Source organism: Sabethes cyaneus, chromosome 2, assembly GCF_943734655.1.
Source record: "Sabethes cyaneus chromosome 2, idSabCyanKW18_F2, whole genome shotgun sequence".
Classification (NCBI taxonomy): Eukaryota; Metazoa; Arthropoda; class Insecta; order Diptera; family Culicidae; genus Sabethes; species Sabethes cyaneus.
The window spans coordinates 209,538,701-209,564,335 of NC_071354.1; the positions used below are offsets into that span (position 1 = coordinate 209,538,701).

The window sequence follows — 25,635 nt, forward strand, 5'->3', positions numbered from 1 at the left end:
TTACTATCCCTATCGAGTGCAGAGTTATGGATCATTTTGTTTGATAATTCCTCAGAAATTAGTTTTTCATACTTAGTTCCAATGTTCCTTAGATGTCAATGTTCCAGGCAAATATCGAAACATCAAACTTCAAGGTGAAGCATTGATTTCATGTCGCCATTTGTCCCCTATAGGCTTGCAAACTTTAAGAAAAGTAAAGCTTAAACAAGCGATAACTTTGCAAGTGAAAGTTCGAGAGGTTTGCAGTCTTCTGCAAACACGTATGTTTTAAGTGCTTTGATAATTGTCTAAAACAAAGTATTCTTGTAAAATGCAACTAACAAAAGTTAAGTTTGAAAAAGCTAATTTCTCAAGAACTTCCAAAGAAAATACTCTATAACTTTGCACCCGATGGATATAGGAACGTCATTTCTTCAGCAAAGCTGCTTGATTTTACATTTTCAGAACTTTTCCGAGTGGTTTGTAGTCTCTAGCTCTTACTCCCAACCTCCTCATGGTACCAGCCGTACCCGACAAGCAATCTTAGTGGAGATACTGTCACGATGGCCCTTCGGCGACATCCCCTCTGTCAGGCCTTACAAGTGAAAAAAAACCAGTTGGAAACTTGGGGCTTGGAACTGTAACCCTCTCAATTTTTTGGAAAGTTCCCGCATTGTTTTCGACTTATTGAGGACCCCCTAGTTCGATATTGTAGCACTACAGGAGGTTTGCTGGAAGGGGTTTACGGTACATTCGTATAGGAATGGATACACCACTTACTGGAGCTGCGGCAATGTTGGCACAGCTTTTATCATAAAAGGCGACATGCAGAAGCGTATGATTGGGTGGTAGCCAATCGGCAGTGGAGGATTCGAGGCCGTTTCAACGTTAGCATTATCAACGTGCATAGCTCAGACCTGGCTCAAGCCACCAAAGCTTGAGCGTGAATACGACCGCCGCCCTAGACATGACGTCAAAATCGTCACCGGAGACCTCAACGCTCAGGTTTGCCTGGAGAAGAAATTCAGACCGGTTATTGGAAGGTTCAGCGCACACCCGCTTACGAACGGAAACGGCCATTGACTCATTACGTTGTTACCAACATTCGGCAACGTGGGTCGGCCACAATCTGGAACGACTCAAATTACGCACAAAGCCTTGCGGCAGCGCTGCCAGGTGAAGTAGAGCTGAACGAAGCCCCTCTCGAAGACTGCTGGGATACCGCCATCAGTCATCAACAGCGCTGCGGAAGGTGCCTTTGGGGTCACTGAAAGGGGTCGACGTAACGACTGTTTCGACGAGGAATGCCAGACAATGTCGACCGAGAGTAATGCAGCGCGGGCCACCTGGAAGAAATGGAGTGCGAAGACATGAAACAGCTGTATCGTTCTCAGGAAACGCATAAATACTACAAGAAACTGAACGTATCCCGCAAAGGCTTAAATTTAAAGGGATAAAGATGGAGGGAGCTTATCGGATGAGCACGAGGTGATCCAAAGGTGGAAGTAGCACTATAATGAGCACCTGAATGGCGCGGAGATGGGATACCAAGACAGCAGGAATAATGAATAGATGATGACTAGAGATGGCACAGCGAAGTTCATTAAGATGGGCTCGGATAGGTTGGATACCTGCCTGCACCGACTGATAGCCAGGATCTGGTCACACCTGCCGGAGAAGTGGAAGGAGGGAGTAATATGCCAAACATACGAGAAGGGCGACAAGTTGGAATGTGAGAACTATCGAGTGATCACCTCGAAACCGCCTCTAAAGTGCTTTCTGAGATTATCTTTCGTCGTCTATCGCCGCTAGCAAGTAGATTCGTGTAGTAGTAGTTATCAAGCCGGTTTTATGAACGGGAATTTGATAACGGACCAAAATTTGGACATGGACCTGGACGGCATGGACATTGTCAGAAGAACGTTCCAGGTGGTTGTTGAACAATGTTCCAAGCTGAAACATGAAGCAATGGAGGTTGGATTAGTGATGAATACGTCCGTATTCATAGGAAAGCGAAGTTTGCTAAATTATGCCTATCTTCCATTATGCATACCGTCCATTGTGCCTATCATCATTGACGTAGCCAGAGGGGGTGCCTGGGGTACCAGGCCCCCTGCAGAAATTTTCCCCATTTGGAATTTTAAAACCGGAAAAAAGTTCAGTGTACATGATCCCGCTGTGTAGATATTTTCTTTTTCACTAGCCTATAGCCTAATAACCACCCCGGGTCAAGCTGTTTCAAGCAGTCGTCTCCATTCAACTCCATCTTGAGCCACTCGTCGCCAATTTCCCAGTCTCAGAAGTCGCAAATCACTTTTGACCTGGTTGACCCATCTTGCACTTTGAGCCTCCCTGTTCCTGATACTGATGCAGTTATTAAAGAGAACTGTTTTCGTCGCACTGTAGCATACTGACTTTCACCACCTGAAAATGGCAATCTCTCCAAACAGGGCTTGCAGCTCGTGATTCATACGTCTCCGCTACTCATCGCTTTTAGCACAAACAAACAGACAAGACACTGGCGATAATTCCACCGTCCGATCAAAAACAACATCTTTTATCAAAAAAGCATGTTTCGCAACATGGCCACACCGCGGCGCGCGAGTGTTGCTTTGAGTTTTCAGTATAAAACCATTCAAATGTACAAAACCCTACAGTATAAAACCTGCAAATGCAAGCTACTCCGCAACATGCTTAACAGAGGGTACTAGTGTGCAAGCAAAATGTGCAGGACGAAGGTTTTTAAAGGGTTTTCTTCTAAGTGTCATGTCAATTCGTCAGTGCTTTTAGTTTGTACACCGCCATATATCGTCCGCAGTACTTTCCCGCTCGAACATGGTAAGGGTGCGTACCGCCCGCGGGAAGTATGCGCTTGTTTCCTTTGAGCCTCTTTCTTTCATGTATTTTGTCTTCAACGCATTTATGTTTAACCCACTCCTTTTAGACTTTGCATTCGTCGGATCACACCCTCTAGTTGGATGCCGTCACATTGTCTCAACCTTCATCGTGTCTCAAAGGAATTCGAAAGTATCGCCGAGATGCACATGAAACACATCACTCGATCCCACTCCTTTTAGACTTTGCATTCGTCGGATCACACCCTCTAGTTGGATGCCGTCACATTGTCTCAACCTTCATCGTGTCTCAAAGGAACTCGAAAGTATCGCCGAGATGCACATGAAACACATCACTCGATCCAAAGCTCTGATCAGTTGTAGCAAATTGTGTTCGTGCATTATTTGCCATAGCTGGTCTCGATCGACTGTATCGTATGTTGCTTTGAAATTGTACTCCCAACATTTTTGCAAGATCTGTGGGATGGTAAACATCTGGTCCGTAATTGCGCGGGCCCTCATGAAACCCGCCTGGCCTCATGAAACATGGTACTATCGGTGACAGCCGGAGTAACAAGATGAATCAAATTTTTTTTTGGAAGGCACCCCCTAGGCCCCCTCCAGGGAAATTTCCTAGCTACGCCAATGCCTATCATCCAGAGGTGGGCACCGCTAATCAGCTAACCGCTAACATTTTAGCTAGCGAGTAGCACGTTCGCTAAGTTTTAAATGTGCTAGCGCTTCTATTAGCTTCCGATAAATATAAATACTACTAAATAAACTACCAGCCAGTAATTTTTGGAAATAATATTTGGAAATAGTATAACTAGCCATGAATGAACTATATTTGCTCGCGTCGCGAACAGCAGCGAGCAATTTTATCGATTTGCATGAAATCGCACTCTTGTTTTTGTTATTATTTTCAAAAATTAGCGGCTAGTAGTTTATTTAGTGGCACTTTAACTTTTCGGAAGCTAATGAAAGCGCTAACACATTCAAAACCTAGCGATCGCACTACTCGCTGGCTAAAAGGTTAGCAGTTGGCTGATTAGCGGTGCCCACCTCTGCTATCATCTATTATGCGTACCGTCAATTATGCCTAATGTCCGTATACTTATACCTAAAAATAAAAAATAAGAAAACTTATACAATTTAATTCTCCAATTTCGAACTTCGAAAACAGACACTGAGGAAGCCTGCAAGTCGTAGGCGAAATACGTATCTGTCATTGAATAAAATACACATAGTATAATTAAATTGGATAAGTTTTCTTATTTTTTATTTTTAGGTTTCGTATTCTACTAAGACGCTCCAAAAACTTCCGTATACTTATAGTTCGCAAGCCAAACGTCGCGAACCTTTAGGCATAAAATAAACCTCACAGTAGTTCTAGGCCTTTTATCCAGCAATTCCCATCCCTATCTCCAGCTGAGATATGAAAATCAGAGGACGAGTGGGTAGCCAGCTCCGGTGGGAACATGAATATACTGATAGGGAAGAGGGTTCTTCTGATCTACTGGGGGTTAGGAGCGGCTCAAAAGGGCATTTGAACTGGCTGCTAGGGGCGGCCGATCATTGTCCTCGTGTCAATGTGGGTATCTAATCAGTGTTGTCAGCGATGGTCCTCCGGTAAGACGTTGAACTGCCGATCTTTCAACTTTCATGCTAGCATTCTCGTGCGCTCCAACGTATTGATGAGCTGCAAGTTCGACGTAACGCTGCAGGAGGTGCCCTCAAAGGGTTCGGCGGTACGTACGTTCAGGAATCGTCATACCACCTACTAGAGCTGCGAAAATACATACTAACATAGTGCAGCTTTCACAGTGACGAGCGTGATACGAAAACGGGTGATTGGGAGGGGACCAATCAGTTCTTGAGCGTGCAAGTTGAGAATCAAAACCGCGCTTCCAGGTCGGCCAGGAGAAGGAAGGAGAAGCCGAAAATGGAACGACTGCAGTGTTCTTAGGAGGCGGGAAAATTTTTCCAGAATGCTGATGCACCCCGAAAAGGCTTTGAGCCGCAACCCAAAATGTGTCGGGATAAACATGGCAGTATCTTAACGGATGATCATGAGGTACACCGAAATGGATGAAGCAGGGCACGATGAACACCGAAATGGTGTCCTGGCAGTGAACCATGGCGTCGGTGCTGCAACAAACGTGCCAGCCATAGCGATCGGTGAAGTTAAGGAGGCCACCAAGCAGCTGAAAAACCATATATTGGTTGCGATTGACGGCTCCCGAGTGGAGCTTATTAAGGTGATACCAGAAAGGTCTGCACCGGCTGATTGTAGGAATTTGGGATTCAGAATAGCTACCGGAGTAGTGGAAGATTTACTGGATCTACAAGACAAGCTGGCTTGTGAAATCAGTCTTGCGATCACCGCTCTCAATGTCGCCTTTAAAGAGCTCTCCCAAGTAATTTTCTAACGATTATCACTAATTGATAGCAGATTTGTGGGAATTTAACAAGCCGGCTGTTGAAGTGACTATAATAAACAACAAATCATGCTGGCTTCGAAGACTTCTTATAAGCACCACTTGGAGCGACACGGTTCTTACCGACTCATGTAGGCACTATGCACCGGGTGCCCTCGACAATTGAACGCAGTGTCGGAGCTGTGTACTGGCTAACTGAAAAAGAAAGAACCCGTACGCTGTGCATTGGAATTCGGCTCGGTACCAATGGGCACGGTGCCAGTGTACCTAGCATTATTTTTTTCTTCGTTATTGTCTATCTTCTACAGTCATATTTTGTGTACGTGGGACTGCAGCCAGAGACTCTGTGCGAATCTTTTTTGTTCGTGCGCGTGAACTGTCAGAATACTCAGTACTTAGACTTTGTACTCGGGTTTTGTAACCACATTAGTTCAGTATGACCCGATAGGCTGGCACGGTGTCTTTCATAAACCTGGGGTTCGGTGTGATAATGTGACAACTTGTACACATATGAATGGCAGTGGGTGCCTTTGACAAATGAATGCGAATGAAAAAGGTGCTTGTGTGCCGTGTTCTGGCACGGTGCCGCACGGTGCGCTCCGAACATATATGGCATCGCATCATGCAAAAGAAATTGCCTCCGAAGTATGGGTCAAATATTTGTTTCAGTGGCGGTTTCAGCAAAATGTGCTGAGAGTGTGTTAGCTATGCACGGAGCAGTACATTTTAGAACGGCTCGTAGTGCGGTGAGTTCTTTTACTAGTTGGCGATTTCATTGACGGTGAATATAGAGCTCTCACGCACCATCTTTTAAACGATTCCAAAGCTGTATATGATACTATCGACCAAAATGAAGGCTATTGAAGGTTAGGGACATGAACGGATTCTCTGGGGAGCTGATCAGACTGATTAAATTGACGATGGATTATCACAGTGTTGTATTCGGATTTCGGGTGGATTGTCGAGTTTATTCGAATCCTAAAGGGGGGTTGGTGGCTTCAGCAAAGTGACGGTCTCCCATGCCTGCTGCTCAACATAGTGCTATAGGGTGTTATGAATCAAGTGAAATCTAGCGAATTCGCCTGCTTTGTCGCTGTATGGTTGAGAATATTGTATTAAAGGAATACATGCTGGAAGGTGGAATTGTGGCAGACCAGCACTGCTTTGTCAGTATGTAACGATAGAAGGTGATGAGTTCGAGGAAGTTGATGAATTTATCTACCTTTGATTCGTGTGGTCGAAGGCGTGTTATAAGAGGAAGACGTTGTTTTCGGCGAACAACGTATAGTTTTCGAGAAACAAGTTTTGAGAATAATCTTCGGCGGCGTGCAGGAGAACGAAGTATAGAGGCGGCAGATAAACCATGAACTCGTGTAGCTCCACGGTAACCCCAGTCTTCAAAAGATGACTAAAATGGTTAATTTCGGTTTGCAATGATTCACAAATGTATCCAACAGTAAGAGCCGGCTCGCTAGCATCCAGCGCAACAAAGTTTCTGATCAAATCCACATCTCTAACCAGCTAGTACTGCTAACCGCACCCATCATCATAGCACCACGGATATCGAGTCGAGTGCCACTCATCAACGATCCCGGACCAGGATGGGCTTCCGATCCCGATTTCCATGCCACCGGAGGTGGGCCGCACACCGGGGAAGTTTCGCTTTCTCACCAGACACGGCACTCAGCGGCGAAGGAAGATACTGGAGAGAATTATTTTAATTAATCACTTCGACGCATTTTCCATTTTCCACACAGTGCACCACCGAACGGGTCGTCGAGATTTCCACGGAAGTTTGCTCGATCGATTTGAAGCATCAGGTAGAGGCATACGAGAACACGACCACCGACGGCGGGTGGACGGCCGGACGGAATGGAAAATGCACTTGCGGTAAAACATCCAGCTCGAGTCGGTAATGTAAATGTCCCAGTCGGTGGGCCGGATCGGGAATGCTCTCGTTTTATTTTCCACTTTTATTCTTTGCTGCCCAGCCCGAGCCGGTCGGCTTACCTACCTGCTCGATACGAGCAGCAGCAGCAGCAGCAGTAAACAGAGGAAGTGAATAAATCACTACAAAATTTAATTTATATCATTTTTCATCTCATTAGCGGATCAAATTGAAAAGTTTATTTCATTTACCACCCTGACAGGCCGACTTCGGGGCTGTCACGCAGATCCTCTGCCAGCAGCGGAATAGTTCCTTTTATTGCCTGCTATTGTAACAGGGAATGTGTAATATTTATATTGGAATTCAGATGATGGAATTTATAATAGCTGAACAATTGTGTATTTTTATGAATTGCTGCATGGGCATCATTTTGCTGCACATTATAAATTAATGTTGCTCATAATTATTATATGACGATTCAATTATTTGTAATTGACAAGCCGCGAGCTGTAAACTGCTTCATCATTGCTGTCAATTTTCGATTGATGCTGCGGCGACAATATCAACTGCAGTAAACGACAAGTAACTACATATTATCTGCAGGCACATAAAGTTCCAATTAGTGCTCCACAGAGCAACTATCAAGATATGTACCTACTTCTTTAATCGTAAACCACGATTAAAGAAGTGGTTCTCTACTCTTTAATTTTGATTTGAATGGCATATGATGTTATTTGTTTTCCTATGAAATTGTCTGTATAAACATTAAAAGCAGCTATAAGCAAAAGTATTTTTAATCACATTTTTTTCGCTATGATTAGAAATAAAAGTTTAGAAAAAAAAGTTAAACTTACTCGTTGTATCCTAAGCCAATAACCAACTAAAATGTACAGGACTGTTTTTTATTATTAAATTCATCCAGCTCAAACCCTTTTATACCATGCAGATGGGATCTAACAAAGAGTTCGTGTTCCTGTAGCCGGCTGGACAAAATACGAGAGGCGCCGTAACCATTTACGTCGTACGTCACTTTGATTGCAAGAATAATGGACAAGCAAAATGCGTTCTCCCATATATTTTTCTTTTAGCTTTTTTTTGCTTTGCACACACGGTTGCCTAGTTTCTCGGCATATAGCAGACCTTCCCGTACGCACGATGCTATCGTCCTTCCGCATGGTGGTAGGAAGCAATACCGATGGTGAATCCACACATGGTCCACTGCGCCTTTCCTGGTGGGCTGCTGCTGGCAAGCAGCCTACTGCCGCCCAGTGGCTATCCCTATCACAGAAAGGAAGTGCGAATAAGGCTAAAGTGATGTGTGATGCCGATCGGATTGCCTCTGCTTTCAGTCGGTTGGTTGGCCGGTGCCCAGCAGAGTGGTTGCTTCAAACGTTTGCTTTAGGGAACTACGAAACTTATGCCGGTAGATATGGAAACCTTTGGTGTGGCATTGGCTTGACGGCCACCGTCTCTAAAACGTGTTGTAGCGAAAACTGTTTTATTTTTGCTGTGCGTTCAGCGCAAGGAGCCACAATGCTGGGAGGAGAGCGCGTTGGTTTAGTTTTTTTTCACAATTTTTTTGTGGATACTGCAAACTTGAGAAAACCCGGGGTTGAGGAGATATCATTGAACTTTGCTGCGGGCAGAGGAAGAGTCCGAGACAGTTACTTCAGACAGCAGGACTAATAACTTCCAGGACATGTGACCATGGGATCGGCTGCGGTTTTGACCAGTGTCTAAAACAAATTACAGTGTACAGCATTTTTTATATTGGTACTATTCTCTTAATGCTAGCCGCTGTAAAAGAAAGAACACACGCGTAGTTTCTTTTTTTTTTTTTTTTTCAAATAACAGATATTTTCGGAAATAATTTGTTACGACTTTTTTAAACTGGCTTCAATCTCTTAATTTTTGTAGCAATTCTTGTTAACTTTAAATGTTAATTGTTCTTGAAATTAAATAAAAAGAAAACTAATCCAATTAAATTCTACTTCTTGACAGATACGTATTTCGCCTACGACTTGCAGGCTTCATCAGTGTATGTTTTCGAACTCAAAAACTACAAACTAAGTAATGAATGTCGGACCCCTGCGAAATATTAAGAATTAAATGGATGGTCTCTAAGTTTCCCTGTTCTAAATAACCGAAAAAACAAACAGCGTAAAAAAAGTACTTCAGTGTATCTCATTCCAAGAGCTAGGAAGTGGAACAAGTTATAATTTACCCATTGACAAGATGCTTCATTGTTGATAAATGCAAAATTTAGTAAGCGGATAAATTGTGGAAGGGCCTGAGAATAAATCCATACTATAATCACTTAGCATCAAATGGCCCGATTCTACTAAGATTTAAGCCCACGACCGCAGGTTGCGTTCTTCCGGCCAAAACAAAAAGTAAAAGTAACAAAAAGTAATGCAATACAAATTTTTCGGAATCTGGCTGAGCATTATTCAGCAGTGACCAACATTTTTAACGTTCGCTCAAACAAGCTGCTAGTTACGAATTTTTAAAGCTAGAGAATCACTTTTACATTCCTGCTCACACATTGGAGATAGATGTTATGGTTAGAAATCCCAGTCTGACCGCCGAGAACTTTTTGGACTTTGGAATTGGTCGATGGATTTCAACGTCCAGTTAGTAATGCTTCTGGATTGCATTTTCTATTGCATAAAATATCGCTTGACCCCTGCACCAAAGTGTATAATCTATCAGACTCTTCAGATGGGTGACTTCCGCCGTAACGGGTCTGCCTTGTACCGTATGCGTTCAGCAAGTTTCCAGTTACGTCTCTTTGTGCCGCGGGTCATGAACTGCACAAACTGCACGCTGTTAGGCCATATGGTCACCTATTGTTGTAATACGGTATGGTGCGGTAAGAATTATGCGGCGCTCAAAAGTTCCTAGTTACTAACCTTTGCTGAAAGAAATACATGGTTTTACCAAGCGAAATTTAATGAAATTTTAGTTTGAGCAAAAGTTCGGCACTAGAGTTGCATTTAAAGGTTTGCTAGTATTCTAGAGTTTTTTTTTACACGATTAAACCCCACCCACTTCAATTCGCCTAAACGAGTGATGACTCTTTAGAGCCTGTTTTTTACAGTTATTGTTCTTGATTGTTTCAATATTCCAAATCGATGACAAACAGCCGTTGTTGCTGTGTGTAGACATTCTGCTACCTACATACTAGCGAGCGCACAGCCTCGTAGCGTCTTTTAGCATAGCCCACTCACGCGGTAAACAACTGGTGAGCAGCACACTGGGACATAGATTTTGCATTACTTTTTCTTTACTTGTTCATCTTACGCCTTCGATTCTACACGCGGGTGGGAGGGCGAGCGCTTACGGGTAATCTACTGTTCGGATTGCAATGACTAGCGAAAGCGACGAGCGCGGCTGTTAGCTAAATACACACTCGCAAAAACACGTCGCAGTGCATGAATAAATAAGACCAAGAGTTCGAAAGGGATGCTTATGCCGGCATGTTCGTTAGAATAAGGACGCGTGTGTGAGAAAATTAGACCACACTAGCGCGGGCATCGCCACAGCGAATTGCATTTGAAGCAAATTATTACAGTTTTTGGATCAAACCAGTTCATGACACATTTGAAATTTGACCTAAATTATTCAAAGGCGCTTACCCTCGACTTTCGTTCTTGATTTTCATCATTCACCTTTCGTCTTTGTGTTCCTGTCTTTCGTTTTTCATTTTTCGATGTTTGGTTTTTTCGGTTTTTGTCTTGAATACAATTTTAAATTTTTTTAATTTTACTATGTGACTCTGTAGCCTTTGGCCATTTTCTTGCCGATTTATGTTGTCTTTTTAACATCTGTTAGCCGTTTTTCGTTCGAAAGGTAGATGTTTCTGGCATAACATCATCTTTTTGTCTCTTTTCAGGGATTTGTTCTAATTTATTATCGTCTTATTGGTGACATTTTTGATTGCTCTTGATAGTGTCTTGTTGCTGTTATTTGTAGTCTTTTTTTTTTTGGTGTTTCTTGTTGCTGTGTTACCGTCTTTTTATCGTCTCTTTATCACATTTTCTGCATTTAATTATAGTCTTTTAGTTATTTTTAACTTTTATTTTAATATATTTTTGTCACTTTTTTGGCGTCTTTTTGTCGTATTGTTATCATCCTTAATCTTTTATTCATCGATTTTTCGCTGACTTGTCATCACTTTCGCTTTATCCTGCCTCTTTCCCCCCTTTTGTCATCTATTTGCTCTCTTTTTGTCGTTATTTCGCCGTCTGTTGTTATGTTTTCATTGTATTTGTCATCTTTTCGTTGTCTTTCTGATCGCCTTTTGATGCTTTTTAGACGTCTGTTTGCTGCTTTTTGTTTTTTTGTTGCCGTTTTGGCATTTTTTTATTGTCTTTCGTCACTTTTAACTGTATTTTCGTCATCTTTTTATCCCTTTTTCGTCATCTTTTCAACGGCATTTTTGTCGTCTTTACCTCGTATTTTCGTCGTTTACTCGTTGTGTTTTCTTCTTATTCTGGGTATCTTTTCATCTAATTCTTGTGTGTTTCCTGAAAGTTTCAATGTACAGCAGTTTTGCAATATCGTCAAAAAGAATGAAAGTAATTGAAGGTAAATGGCTAGAGCAGAGAGAGATGCCGAGACGCAAGAGCTGCCGCAAAGAGACTTCACCGTCGTAAGAAACGCCAGTACTGAGATCGCGTTCTTGCGGAGGCGAAGAATTGATCGGAAGATCGGAAGTGCATAAGCGTTCGAAACAACATTTCGATGCACTGTTGAATGGTGAACAAGAGGGAGTGGTCAACAGAAATACGATAACGATTGAGCAGATGACAAGCTGTTGATCCAACAACTTTAGATGAGGTTAGAAAAGCAGCAAGGGAGCTCAAAAACGGCAAAGCAGCTGGAAAGCACGGCTTCTCCGCCGAACTTTTGAACTGACTTTCAGCGAACGGCTGTATTGTGCAATCTCTCAGGTTATACTGAAGGACTGAGGAGGAACTACCTACGGACTGGTTGGAAGGTCTTATAACCTTATTTGCATAAAAGTTCATCGACGAATGCAACAATTACCGAGGCATTACTCTCCTGGATTCTACAAACAAAATTATCTTCCGCGTCCTGTTTGTCGGACAGAGGCCGTTGCAGGAAACCTTTGTTGGCGAATACTAGTGCGGTTTTCAAGAGAGACGCTACACTACGGACCAAATGTTCTCCTTGCGACAAATCCTCGATAAATTCCAGGAATTTAGCTTGCAGACCATTTGTATACAGACTTCAAGGCGGCGTACGATTCAGTTAAACAAAATGACCTGTGGCAGATTAGAGCGTGGTTTTCCAACCAAACTGATTAGGTTGATACGTGCTACCCTTGATGGTTCGAAATCAAGCGTCAGGATAGCGGGAGAGACAACGGACTCGTTTGTGACGTTAGATGGTTTGAAGCAGCGTGATGAGCTATCGAATTGCATTGGAAGGTGCTATTTTCCCGGTGGTACCTACTCTACGGCCACGAACCGTGGACGTCGAAAAGGAGTGACCGACGAGCTCTTGGCGTTTTAAGTGTAAGATCCTGCGATCAATTCTTGGCGGCACTCGAAGGAGAGTGGCGCAGACGAATGAATCATGAAATATATCAAGTAGGGTGCTGGATGGGTTCGTCTACGGCGGGTCTTCGTCTACTTTCCAGACATATCGACAGGGAACCAGCATTATAACCAATTTAGATGCGAATTACAGTCAAACCGACCTGGTATTGATATTTATGGATTGTCTCTTCGCTATCGAGCAAAAGATTATGTTAGAAAATTACTATTTGTCAATATTTGTTCAAAAGATAGAAGTCTCTCTTGGATTTTCTACCAGTTTTGAGAATGGCGAAGAGAAGCTTGAGTATGACGAATTTAAATTTAAATTTAAATAATTTATAAAACTTCGCTTTCCCATGCATACTCACTTGAGCATTGTACTGTCATGATACAATGAGAACCGGGACCGTCCATTTAGCATAAAGCCATTTGGCGTAAGACTGATTGGCATAACATCATTCGCCATAAAAACTTTGGCATAATTATAACAGATCTTTTGGCATAATGGCCATTAGGCATAATTCTGCAAAATATATTTTTCGACTTTTCATAAGCGATTTTGGGTGACAAGTGATGGGCAATCCGTTCATAAGGTGAATCAAAGAACCAGCTCCACTGAGTGAGCGATTGAACTACCGCTCAGTTTCTTACCCATTCACTTGCTCGTGTTCGCACTGAACTGGACTGGACCGGGAAAAAATAGAGCGCTCCGGACGTATGGATAAGAAACCATCATTTTACCCAATTTTGATGCGAATTACAGTCAAACTAACCTGGTATTGATATTTATGGATTGTCTCTTCGCTATCGAGATTATGTTAGAAATTTACTATTTCTCACTATTTGTTCAAAAAATAGAAGTCATCTTGGTTTTACCTTTGTTATTCTATAACAAAGGTTATTCTATCAGTTTTGAGTATGACGAAGAGAAGTTTGAGTATGACAACGAATAACTACTTGAAATTTTGAGCTATGATTCAAACTATTTCCACTCGTTCTGTAGTAGCTGGGTAGCTCTTGGACACGGCTCAAAGAATACGTGCATAGATTTTTGTAAATAATTGCTGTCTGTCCATGATAACGAAAAAAATCTTGTTTATGACGAAGTGAATTTTCGTATGACGCACTCCCGCTGGAGCATGAAAAATTGTTCAACTGAGAATTGTAAGTTCCGAAATATTTTTTCGGGCTAAATGGGTATACATGTACAGGCAAGATGTGTCAGATTTATCTGGTGTAAAAAACTTGAGCACTTGTGGATTAATTCTTATAAATACTTGCAATAAAGTCTGGATCGTGTTTACGTATGACGAAGAGGGCCCGTAGCTCTATACAAATATGCGGATATTGTGAAGCGAATAAATACGGTTGGCTCCAATGTGCTAGCCACGTAGCAAGGATGCCGGATAAGAGACCAACGAAAACAATATTTAGCAGAGATCTCGACAGAGGTCGATGACTTCGAGGCAGATGAGCGTTGTTGGATGAGCGCTGTTGACATGGATGCTAGAGCAGCGGGTATTAGGGGAAACTGGAGAGCGGTAGCCCAAGACCGAGATACGTGATAGCGGCTCGTGAATTCGGCATGGATTCGATAAGTGGATTGTCGCCGAAAAAGTACAGTAAAGTAATTGATGCAAATAGATAGAATAGAATAGGTTTTAAAGAACAACCTTATTCGCTTGACAGTATCAATGGATTTTGAAACTTTATCGCACTACAGAAATGTGGTATTAGGGTCTGTCAAAATGTACGATGAAATAGAAACGGAAATGCATCGCCTCTTCGCAATACTCCAACCAGAAAAATATGAGATTCGATTGCTTGAGGTGAGATTTATTCGATACCAAACTTGAGATACTTAAGTCAAAAGAAAAAATCTGATTTTTTAGAACGGTAGTCTTCCCAAAAGACGAAGGGAACGGCAGAATAAAGTTTTGAAACAAAGCTATTGATAGTATCCCCAGGACGGGACAAGAGGCGAATAGGATAGAGCGGAAAATTAGGTAAGGGAGAATCATTAAAGTAACGAAAGCCAATTATAACCGGATTCGAACCAAACTCTGGCTCCATGCCCTATGACTTTCCCCTCACGTCTTGTCCCGCACTAGAGATACTATCGACATCTTTGTATCACTACTTTCTTCTGTCATTTCCGTTATATAAAATTAATAAATTCCTGATCTCATTATTAAGGTCAATACAACGGGCTTTCCATTTGGCATAATGTTATTTGGCACAATGCAAGCTCCATTTGGCATTACCAAAATCATAATAGGCCATTTGGCATAACCGTCATTTGGTATAATTCCTTAAATATTTTGTATTTTGTAAGTCACGTCGAGCAACTCGACTAGACTCAGTTACAATATTTGCTTATTTAGATCACCGTGACACTAATATTATTAGAACTGGTCGATTCTTTTCGGTGAAAATCAAAAACTGTTGATTTGGTGTGACGTTTCTGCCTACTGTTTTCCTTCGGTCATCATCAGACGTAATAACGCGTCAATTCTGCATCATCACATTCATCATCTGCCTTTGAGACTTGTTGGTGTTTGATGGCTATATTTACATCGCCGTAGCAATTCAGATTCAAAATCAAAACATCAGAATCAGTGGTTGTGATAATTTATCATAATACCTGACATGAAGATACGGGTTTTCCATATAAATTAATATTGAACAAATTTGTAATATTTAATTAGAAAATTTGCAATTCAGTGAACATGTAAGTTAAAATGTTCTTGTGGCCAAAATGTTCGATCTTTTAACTTGATACAAATTTATTTACGACAATGCTTGTCAAAACGTGATGCAGCTTAGTTTTGTGCGGCTAATAAAAGTTGCAAGTAAAAAATGAAAAAAGTTCATGAGAGTAGCTATTATTATTGAGAAACTTTGTAACACAATAGCGTTATGTTTAAACCGTTACTTGCAAATTGTTTCAGTACCTGTATTTTTCTCAGCATTTACATTCTTATACATCTCATTTCTTCTCAGGCAGGAAACATTGGTTCAGCCTAATTACCATATTTCTCCTCTATTGATTCTGGTTTGCAAGCTAAACCTACCACGAGGTTCCATTACGGTATTCAAATCCTACAACTTTGCATCGAACAGGCAGTTCCGAAGATATCAATAAGTTCACAGCATCATTATCGACGGAAATCGATGCACGCTGACTGCAGACAACCATCATCTCGAGGCAACACAACGAGCATGGCCGCTGTGCTCGTTCGTTCAGTCTCGCGGAAGTTGCGACTTTCAGTGCCGTTCATCCATGAGGAGAACCGCACACTATACAGGGAGTCCCTCTTCTGTGGAATCGCCGCCAGAAAGCTGTCCACTTTTTTTTTCTCCACATTTTACACAACCACTGCAAAAATCAACATACTCGCGGCCGGCAGATGCGGTCAGAGCCAGAAGAATAAGCAACATCAGCACACAGAACGAAACGAACCCAGCAGTTGTTGCTGGCTCCGGCCAGGCGACGGCGTAAACACGACCACCCTTTTAGTCGCTGCGGTCCCTCGGGGGTGGTAAATTCTGTACACGGAACCGCGCTTTCTCTCGCGTCCGTACCGGTTCGGCCGGCCGGCGGACCGGAAAGGAAAGCGTGATTGCAAAAAAGTATAGATTTTTTAATTAAATCCACTGCCGTTTGGAATCATATACATTCTGTGTGGTTTATTTTTTATATTTTATTCCTTTTGCTTGCATTTTTTCCTCATCAGCAGCGTAGCGTTCCTTTCGGTGGGGATCTTTTCGCCGGGGACGAACGAATACCCGACAACGACGGAAGGGTGAACAACAGACTCGCGTAAATACACACGGCTGGCTGGCTGGCTGGCCGGCCGGCGTTGGTGGTTTCCAGCTAACCCACTCTCTCTCACTCTAACTCTGTCCCCACTACCACCAACACGACCGTGACCACTTACTGGTGCTTTCTTTGCAACCTAGGGGGACACGTCGTCGCACTTTCCCCTGTCCAGCTGATTCCTGTGTTGCAACCTGCTACTGGTGGATGCTGTATCCCCGCACTCGGAAACAAGTCATTTGCTTCCGATGCTTGCCATCCAGCCGGAACGTGTATCACAAGCTGCTGGATAAAACGTGGGGTTAGTGGTTTTGTTCGACCATGGAAAAACTACACAGTTTATACCCAAGTTTTAAAGTTTATCTTTGAAAACATTGTTCACAGCTCAAAGTAGTAGAATAGTGTTGGATTTTCAAATATTTTTGTTCTAAGTTTGAGTTTCATTTTTCCTGTCAAACTGTTTTCAGATCAATAATTTTGATGGGGTGAAGGTTCAGTAATTGGCACAGCAACTCTTTCAAAGCCCCCTTCAATCATTCAATCCTCCCAGTCTTTAATAAGATAGAATTGCACCCAGTTAAACTCCACCTTATTAGCGTCCTATTTAACTCGCCGGAGACATAATTTCCAATGTACCTGTCTTCCTCCAGCGGGTTTCGAATGCCAGCCACCAAACCACGCAACCGCCAGGTTGGCTGGCATATTAGAAAAGGATTGAAATGTACTCCTCTGAATGGAGTTCATTTTTTCGCTGTTCTGCTTTTTATCGCGGCCGCGAGATAAGTCCAACCGAAGGGGCGAAAAAAACCGAACGACCGATTCGAGGAGGAAAAATAAACGAATAAAATTTTTAAATTTTCCTATATAGCAACCAGAAAATGAGCAGAAGGAAGAAAATTTATTTTGGAAAATATATACACAATATCCGCGGTTTGGAGAGGTGAATTGCACAGTTTAGGTGTACAGAGAAATGTCGTCATCATCATCATCATCATCATCATCACCATCACCGTCGTCGACGTCGCCGTCGTCGTTGGCGTCGTGGCTGTCGTCCTCTGCTGTGAATGAGATGCTATGTAGCTGCTGTCGTCGGTCGTCGCTAGCCGGGAAGGGGAGAAAAAATTGCAGAAAAATTGTGGACGGAAAAAATGACGACAACATTGGTTGGAGGGTTGTTGTAAATGTTTGTCGAGGCAATAGATGGAAACTAGGAGCATTCGCGGAAGGATGGTAATCGTAGTCGCGATGCTTTTGGTTCTCGAACCTGCTATGTAACGCTCATCTCGCGGAGGGTGGAGGCCTTCGAACTCGACTGTGGGAGGGTGGGTGGTATATTCCGTCCGAGTCACACGTAGAGGTGGTAGCGAATTTACCGTGGTAGGAAAAAAACCACGCCGTTAAAGATAGCCTGAACGTCCACAAACCCACACACATACACACACAAACACAGAGAGCCGGTTTACATACATAAGCGAAGGTCTGACATTGTTTATAATTTAAAATCAATTAACATCTCTGTTTGTGCTGCTTTGAATGCGGCCGTTGATTGTGTGTGAGAAAGAGAGAGTAAAAGGATGAGTCAGTAGTTTGTTATGGTTACTTGGAAATAGCCTTCGTCATGATTATCATGATTGGACGAGCAGGATGCTATAGAAATTTTAATAACAATTTTCCTAAATAATATATCTTAAAAATGGTGAAAAATGTGAACACTGAGAAAAAAAACCTGAATAGTAAAAATATTCCATCAACAACTTACCTGCTATCGAAGAAGTGGACGCACCTAGCCATGCCTGTGAGTTCTCCAGAAGTTTCGCCTGCAAAAAGGGGAAACAGAACGAAAAGCGAAAACAGATCAGTATCCTGCGGGAAAGTGTATTATTTTCGAGGAAATTCCCATCTTTAGACGGTGCACCGACTACGCATCCCGTTCGATCGTATCGATCCTGTCGATCGGGCGGGGCAGTATCAGGGAAGACCGGTTAACCGGCAAGCGGCGGAAGGACGGGCTGGAATTATTAGGTAGCTCTCATTAAATTGGCGGCTTAGACCTCGCCGGCGGATGATTTTTTCGCTTTCGATTTTTTTTTGTTGGTAGCTTAAGTACTATAATAAATGTTGCAATATAAAACTGCCACGAGTGCTTCGGGAGTCTGCTGGGGCGCAGTGGAAAAGAATAATAATAAAATATAATAAATAAAAAAATCCTTACAAGCCCTCCGGGTAGGACCTTGAGACGGTTGCGATTGACTTCATGATTGTTATTATTACTCTCGTTATCGATGCGGGCCAGCTTCGATCGGGTGCAAAGGTTTGCAGGACGTCTTTCGCCGGATAGGCGGAGCAGTTTTTTGAGAAATTTTTCAGTCCGGTTTCTTTGTAATTGATGAATTACTCGTTTACAAGTTGTTGTGAACCTACATTCCAAAATAGTCCTTTTATCCAACGGTTTCTATTTTTGTCTTCTTTCATAAACTTTGTTATAATTTCAAAAATTATTTGTAATATTTTGAGTTTGTTTTCAAACTTTATATTTCAAATGAAAATCGATGATTATGAAGTAAAAGTCTAGTCAAAAGTAATGCGAAACTTGTTTTAGACTGAAAACTTCATCAAAGTGCGGGTTACTTCTACCGAACATTTCTCTGACAAGACTTCAAAATACGCATACCGTATGCGTATGAACTGGTCATTGTTTTCTCATTCTTATCACTAGCGTAACTTATGGTGTGTGGCTTTCCAAAGAAATGCAAAAATGTTTTCATTTAAATTACACAAAGTTTATTTAGGCGTAAATTACAACTCTAAGTTGTATAGCATGTTCTTTTTTATTCTATTTCTATTATTTTATTACATTAACAAGGCGATTCGATAGATACGATACAAGCAGCCCTCCAATGCCCAGTTTAGCGACAGCGATTTTATGATTCAGCTTGTCAAAGTCAGCAGAGACAGGCTTGCCATTTCCTCACTCATTGTGCAAAAAAGTGCATCTTTTTTTGTTCAGTATAATGAGCAGAACTGCTGCCACAAATGAGAGATCCATCCACGCAAAGCGAAACAGGCCAAAAATAAAGAGAAATATAAACAAACTTTAATTTCTCTTTGAGCGAAAAGGCAGCTACACGGGAATTCCAATGTTGCCATATCTATCATCCACTATCGTCATATGCAGCATTTTTTACACTGTTGCCGTTGCGAGTAGTCTAAACAGTTTTGTTTGTGTCCCATATCATGGGCAGCCAAAAAGTGTATTAAAATTTTGTTGCTCAGTTCACTCCTTCAATGAGTAGAAGGTAGAACATTAATGTGCAGGTTGCTGAGCAATCGTAGTCAGTAAAAAAGAGAAAAGTTAAAACAAAACGGAGCACAATAATTCGCGTCTGAGTAAAGTGTGAATTTTTCTATTCTCTTTTTTTATTCTGAGGAGGAATCATCCCTGAGCAGAGACGTCCGTGTAGACGGTCGTCGAAGCAGTCCATTACGTAGGAAGTGAGTGTTAGCAGAGTGGTGGACATTGGCATGAATCCGTGTTACTCATCGACCGTGTACTGCTGGCTGAACAAGGAAATTGGCACGATCACAACGAACACAAAGAGTTTAGATAATGCACATAGGCGGAGATCTACGTTTCTTTTATTAGGGTAATTGATCTTGAATGGACCTATTTAGCGCTTTTTAACACCACCACTCGCACTCCTGCCCAATTTACTCTTCATTTATAAATAATATGTGGTGATGTTACTATTCGTTGGAAAGTACCACATTTTTTCTACATTATCAGTACTTTAAAAATATATAATTGATGAAACTTTTATTAAATATATCGGTTTTTTGCCAAAGCCTTTTTTTGATCTTGAATGGACCCAACATGATCTTGAATTGGACCTATTTTTGATTTTGAAATGGACCTAAATTTGGATTGTCATAGTTTCTTCCATGTAAATGAACAAAATAATAACAAAGAATTTTTTTTTAATAGTACAACTATACTACTGTTATTTATTAATAGGACACAAGGTTGAACAGCTTTTACCTTTCTTATACTCTGTTAGAAAGGTATGAAAGTCGGTTGAAAAATTTGAAATCAGTCACAGTCGTCGAGGGTCTTGTTTTTATGTCAGCCCAACAATTGAACAATGTTTCAGTGACTTGATATGCGTTATGTATGTATTTGTGTGTGACATTTGTATATTGGGAATTTATTATTATTTGTTGTTCAGATATGGTTGAAACGATTTCTACGTCATAAAAAATTATGTCAAAAATTTAAACCATTCATTAAAAATATGTAATATAACTTGTATTAAACGTAGTTTATCAAGTACAGCTGGGTTCGAGTTTTAATTTAGTGACTACATATTTCGAAAGGTCAGACTTTTACTGACGTAGGACTACGTCTTACTGCAAAGTATCTAAAGGTTTGCGACAGCCCCTGTCGAACATTTTGAATATAAAACCGTTGCAATCGTGAAAAATTCGTTAATTAGTGGTAATTATTCAATTTTTGACACATTTATATGCAATTTTTTCAGTTAAAAAATGGTCTAGATTTTGCCACGGTTTCGATTGTGGCAACATAGGCGACACGCATTTGTTGTCAAATTCGAAATCATACTGTAAATGGTGCTTGAAAAAATTAGACTTGGTAATTCTACTAGGTTTAAAGGTAAGGTTAGATACTAGGTTTTAATTTTAAATGATAGTCGATGAAGAACTGTACCAGATAGAAAATAGGTGAACCTTCCTATTTTATATCTGGTACAGTTGAATATTTTAGATCTCAGGGTCACTCAATTTCGGTAGACAAGGAGGTATTAATTTTGTCACAAGTCAGAGGGGAGAGGTGCTTAAAGAAAACTTTACATCCTCCAAGAAAAAAATCAGATGGGTTGTGTATAAGATACGATCACGGATGACGTAGTACAACGTTAGTCCGGTTGCATGATTTTGAATATTTTACTAAACTGATTTTTAATCTATCTGCCAATCGATCGACCAAAAGGTGATGTGAAGTCAACCTGCTTACTTATCGGCGGAATATAAGGCCTTTGCAAAATATTTTTTAAGTTTTTGTCACCCCCCCCCCCCCTTTGGAAATTGGCTTGAAAAATCGGGGGGCTAAAAAAAATTTGGAGGATATGAGTGTAAATTCAATTGTCCGTGGGTTCTACAGCCTGAAAAACTCGAAAAATGAGTGTACCTAACACTTCTAGCACGAAACAGAAATGGAAATTCGAATTCGGAGTTTCCGAAAATCGTTCAAAAAAAATTCTCTCGTTTTTGTCTTCTTTTCGTACATTTTTGCATGGAAAATAATAACGTATATATTAAAAGCAAGAACAGATTTGGTTTTCACGCTTAAACTTTAAATAAAAATGCTTAAAACCCATGTTTTTTGCTCGATTAAAAAATTTACTTTGTTCCCCCCCCCCCCCTTCAGTGTCCCAACACCGGAAGGACAAAAACTTTATAAAATATTTGTAACGGCCTAATTTTACTTTATTCTGAGCCTCATAATTATTTTAACTAAACTATTTAGAAAATTAACTAAACTATTTAGAAAATAGTTAAACAGGGATAACTACTTTAAATAGAGTTTGGAATATTAGCATCGTAACTCAATTCGAATTAGAGTTTCCTATACAATAAAGCTATATATAAATCTTCAGAATTGTATTCTCAAATAACTTGTTTCATTCTTCTGAGCATTATTTTTAATGATACAAGAATTGTCCCGTTTAGCATAATTTGGGATTTTTTTTACATAAGGCGAACAAATTGGGAAAACTCCACTTATATAGATTACTTATGTAGATTATATAGATTACACTTTTGCTTCGTGTTAAAACAAATACGTAAAATCCAATTGAAAAATTTAAGTGTAACAGGTTTTGTGCTAAATGCCAATGACGCAAAAATAGCTCTTTTTTAAGGGACATAGTACCTTTTACACCATATTTTTTGCCTAATTTCAAATATTTTTTCTCGATAACGCGAAAGGCAAATTGAATCGGGTTTTTTGCATTCGAAACATTGCATTTTATACTAATATTTGCAATTTTGTTTTCATAAGGGAACCTCTTCCCCTTGCTCCTACGGCTCCTTGAAGATAGTCGTTCAAAAAACCATGAATTGCGGTACCATGGATTGGCGCTGGGGGCTTATCCGAATTGAAAAATTCCAAAACGACATGAAAGAACATTTAATTATCTCGTGTTTGATCCATCCTGTTTTAGAATCCGAACACATAACAAAATGGCGGACATTGATACATAAAAGTATGGTTTTTAAGCGAAAAAATTGACTTTAAACATTTCTAAAAAATACAAAAATTACAATATCAAGAAAAGGATGGGTCAAACACTAGATAATTTTGTTGGCTTTCAAACAAAAAAAGAATCATAAGAATTGCTTGAGCCGTTCTTGAGATATTTATGGTTCCGACTTTCAAAACCTGGTTTCGAGAAAAACGACGTAGAAGTTTTTACTCGTTGTTTAATCGCTCCAGACATGCGCGGTACAAATAGCTGTAACTTTGCAAATATTTGGAATTCATTCAAACGACTTCAAACACATATGGTCAAAATGTTAATCTTTTGAAATAACCAATCAAAAAATTTAGGTTTTAAAAAATTGAAAAGGTACTATGCCCCCTTAACAGAAGGCAATTAGTATCCCTCTTATCTTTTGATCCATCTTATCTTTTAATCAATGATGGTTAAAATTTTTGTATAATACTGAGAATAAATTAAGTTTATATTGTTTTAAGCATAAAATGACATATGTTAGCTAACTAATTAGGAAGACTTTTTAGTTTCAAAACTAGAGGCTACAATGTACAAACACTATGAAGCAACTACGAAAAAGGATGAGTGATAGTTAGTTTTATCAATATAATTAAGTTTTTATTTAGGCTATAAATCAAGCCTACTTTCAATATCCCGTGCTTATAGATTATTTATAAACGGAGATATTATAGTGACAACAAGCAGTTTTATGGAATATACAACGGCGTGTTCGTTAGTGGTAGGCAATGATAGCTGCCGCCAGTGATGTCTCGGAGCGCAAAACTAGGTCCATTCTAAAATCAATACTAGGTCCATTCAAGATCAAAAAAGGGGGTTAACATTTTTAAGGAATTTGAAGATTTTACTGGTTTTACTGAACTTTTAAATACCTAAATTGAAATTACACATATTTTAGCATCATTTTAAGAGTATTGTTTTATTTCAAACCAGAAGGGTTCCGGGTAGTAACAGTTTGAAAATACTCTATGGTGACTGCCAAAACGCTGAAAAACAGCTACTTTTAAATACGCGGCAATAAAGAAGTTTTGGATATAATTTTAATTTAATTTTAGTATATTTACGTTCAGAAATGATTAAAGATAAACATAAAAGCTAAATACAGTACAAAAACTTGATAATTATATCCTAAAATTCTTATTTAAAAATAGGTCCATTCAAGATCAGAATTCGACTAGGTCCATTTCAAAATCATTTACCCTACCCTTATTATGAACTGGAAACCTATACACCTGAGCTAATCGATGAGATAGCGATCCAGATAGACTCGTGCGGGTTCCAAATCATGTTCGTAAACTCCAGTGTCGACCGAACAATTGAACAATAGAGAATTTTAAAGCCAAGTGGATCAATGAATGCTCCAGGGATCTTAAATATGAACCCAAAACTACGATTGGACTTATCAATTATGGCAGAAATGTGGGAGTTCTCGTCGAATACTACTCCAGGATCCTTCACAAGATTTACTCTATTAAGTTTGGTTACGGAAAATATGTAATCAAACTCTATTGCGCTTCTGGTGTGACACATTTCTTCACACTCAATAACATTTCATTCCTTACGTGCCTGTCACTAAGCAAGTCCAGAAGCTCCGGTAACATTCTGTAGTTCTGACTACAAGATAGCTTTTCAAGTCATCAGCGAAGCAAAGCCTGTGTCCTCCGTTGAGTAGTTATGCTGTATCGTTTATGTAGATACAGAATAGCACTGGCACCAAATTGCTACCCTGTGGTACACCCAAAATTGTTTGTAAACGTTACCGAGTCGTAGGAAAAGTTGCCTATCCATAAAGTATATTTCCAACCATCTACAAAATCTTATAGTACACTCAAGTTTGTCCAACTTCCTCAAAAGAATAACGTGATTAATGGCATAGGTACTGAATATGACAAAGAAAGACATGACATGCCATTTGACATTTTTCCTTGGCGCACGCTTTAAAGGAAACTCATTTTATCGTCGCTCTCTTTCAAGGTCGACACTTCGTGGCCATAGAGTACCACCGAGAGAATTAGCGTCTTATAGAGCGCGAGTTTTGTACGGAGTTGCATGCTACGGGACCTCAGCTGGCTGCGTAATCCGTAGAAGGCCGTGTTGGCAGCCGCTATCCGGCTTTTTACTTCAATGCTCACATTGTTGTCACATGTCACTAACGTACCAAAGTAAAAAAATTCATCGACCACTTCAAAAATATCTCCATCTATCACCACCGCAGTAAAAACACCTGAAGGGCTCTCTAAACGCCCTCTACCAGCTACCATATACTTTGTTTTAGTAGAATTTATGATAAGCCCTATCCTCGCAGCTTCCTCCTTAAGATGCATGTATGCTTCTTCCATAGCTCTATGTTTAACACCGATGATATCGATGTCGTCCGCGAACCCTAGGAGCATATGAAATTTCGTGTTGATGGTGCTACTTCTCTGAACACCTGCTCTTCGAATAGTAGTTGAATACTAAATTGCTTCTAAATGCTTCCAATGCAATGTTGAGCAGCAAATTCGATAGTACGTCACGTTACTTTAAACCATCAAATGTCGTTTGTGACGTTGTCTCACCCGCTATCCTGACGCTTGATTTTGAACCATCAAGGGTAGCACGTATCAGCCTAATCAGTGTTGTTGGAAAAACATGTTCAAGCATAATCTGCCACAGCTCATTTCGTTTAACTGAATCGTACGCCGCCTTGAAGTCTGTATACAAATGATAAATCTGCAAGCTGAATTCCCGGAATTTATCGAGGATTTGTCGCAAGGAGAACATTTGGTCCGTCGTGTAGCGTCCCTCTTGAAAACCGCACT

At 40.6% G+C, this 25,635-nt stretch overlaps 1 protein-coding gene across 3 annotated transcripts in view; it reads right to left on the reverse strand.

The window, feature by feature from the left end:
- LOC128737551 (protein bric-a-brac 1-like) overlaps positions 1–25,635 on the reverse strand; it is a 370,491-nt gene that overhangs the window by 60,523 nt on the left and 284,333 nt on the right. For all 3 annotated transcript variants that reach the window (XM_053832220.1, XM_053832219.1, XM_053832218.1), the window contains one exon: positions 18,286–18,343. In XM_053832220.1, the coding sequence (XP_053688195.1) occupies positions 18,286–18,343 (58 nt within the window). The remainder of the gene's footprint in view (positions 1–18,285; positions 18,344–25,635) is intronic.